General features: G+C 47.6%; 1 protein-coding gene across 1 annotated transcript; it reads right to left on the reverse strand.

The window, feature by feature from the left end:
* Positions 1-295: 295 nt before the first annotated feature.
* Positions 296-733, reverse strand: H310_05606 (hypothetical protein; the record flags this gene model as incomplete). Its single annotated transcript, XM_008870361.1, has 1 exon — positions 296-733. One exon carries the CDS (start codon positions 731-733, stop codon positions 296-298), a length of 438 nt encoding a protein of 145 aa, XP_008868583.1.
* Between the last annotated feature and the right edge of the window lie 138 nt (positions 734-871).

Here is an 871-nt window from a genome sequence, read left to right on the forward strand (position 1 = left end):
TTTCTACAATCCCATTGAGTATGTTTTTGGCATGATCAAAAAAGCGTTCAAACGGCATTATCAAGAATCAATGACGAAGGACTTAATGATTTTCGTCATGAGCATAGTTCAACAATTCAGACATTTTGACACTTCGCGTATATTTGTCCACTGCGGATACTCCAGACAAGGGCGCTTCGATCCATCAAAAAGGCTTGCTGACGATGGTTGCAACACCGATGGCATTAACGACAACATACTTGAATTCTTGCCGTGCAACAACGAAGATAATTAGCAAAAAATGTTTTCAATTTTGTTAAGCTTCGATGTGTTCCTCATCATCCGCGTTTGGAATGCTTCTCAATAAATCAATCAAGTCTGGTCGGACAGCAATTGGAGTGATTTCCTGCAGAAAACCTTCGATGACGCGCCTCTTGGTACGCAAGGTTGATTCATCCGCCTCGATACGCAAAACAACATCGCTGACAAGCCGCTTCAGGGAGCCCAGGCCATCCAAACACGAATCAACAATGTCCAACGCAACTGTCATGCTGCGTTGCAGGCTCTGGTTTCGCTGTTGAGCTCCGTTGGGGACAGGTTCGAATAAGTGCAGCATGATTTCCGGAGGGGGGTTGGCAACGTGCATGTCGTGTTGATATACCGGCAATTTGAGTATGCTTGAGGCCCACATGCGCCAGTTCGCCTCGTACGACGTGTACGTCATGCCCCACTTTTCCTTGAGTCGACGTATCATCTCGTTGTGGGCACTTTCTGCCGCAGCGCCGGCACGGTCTTGAGCTTGGGGGAAAATGCACTGCTCTTGGAATGTTTGAAGGTCCGTTGCGGTGCTAACGTGGTTCCCCCACTTGAAGATGGACACTGTAAAGGTATC

Source organism: Aphanomyces invadans, assembly GCF_000520115.1.
Source record: "Aphanomyces invadans strain NJM9701 unplaced genomic scaffold supercont1.9, whole genome shotgun sequence".
NCBI classification, from domain to species: Eukaryota; Oomycota; class Saprolegniomycetes; order Saprolegniales; family Verrucalvaceae; genus Aphanomyces; species Aphanomyces invadans.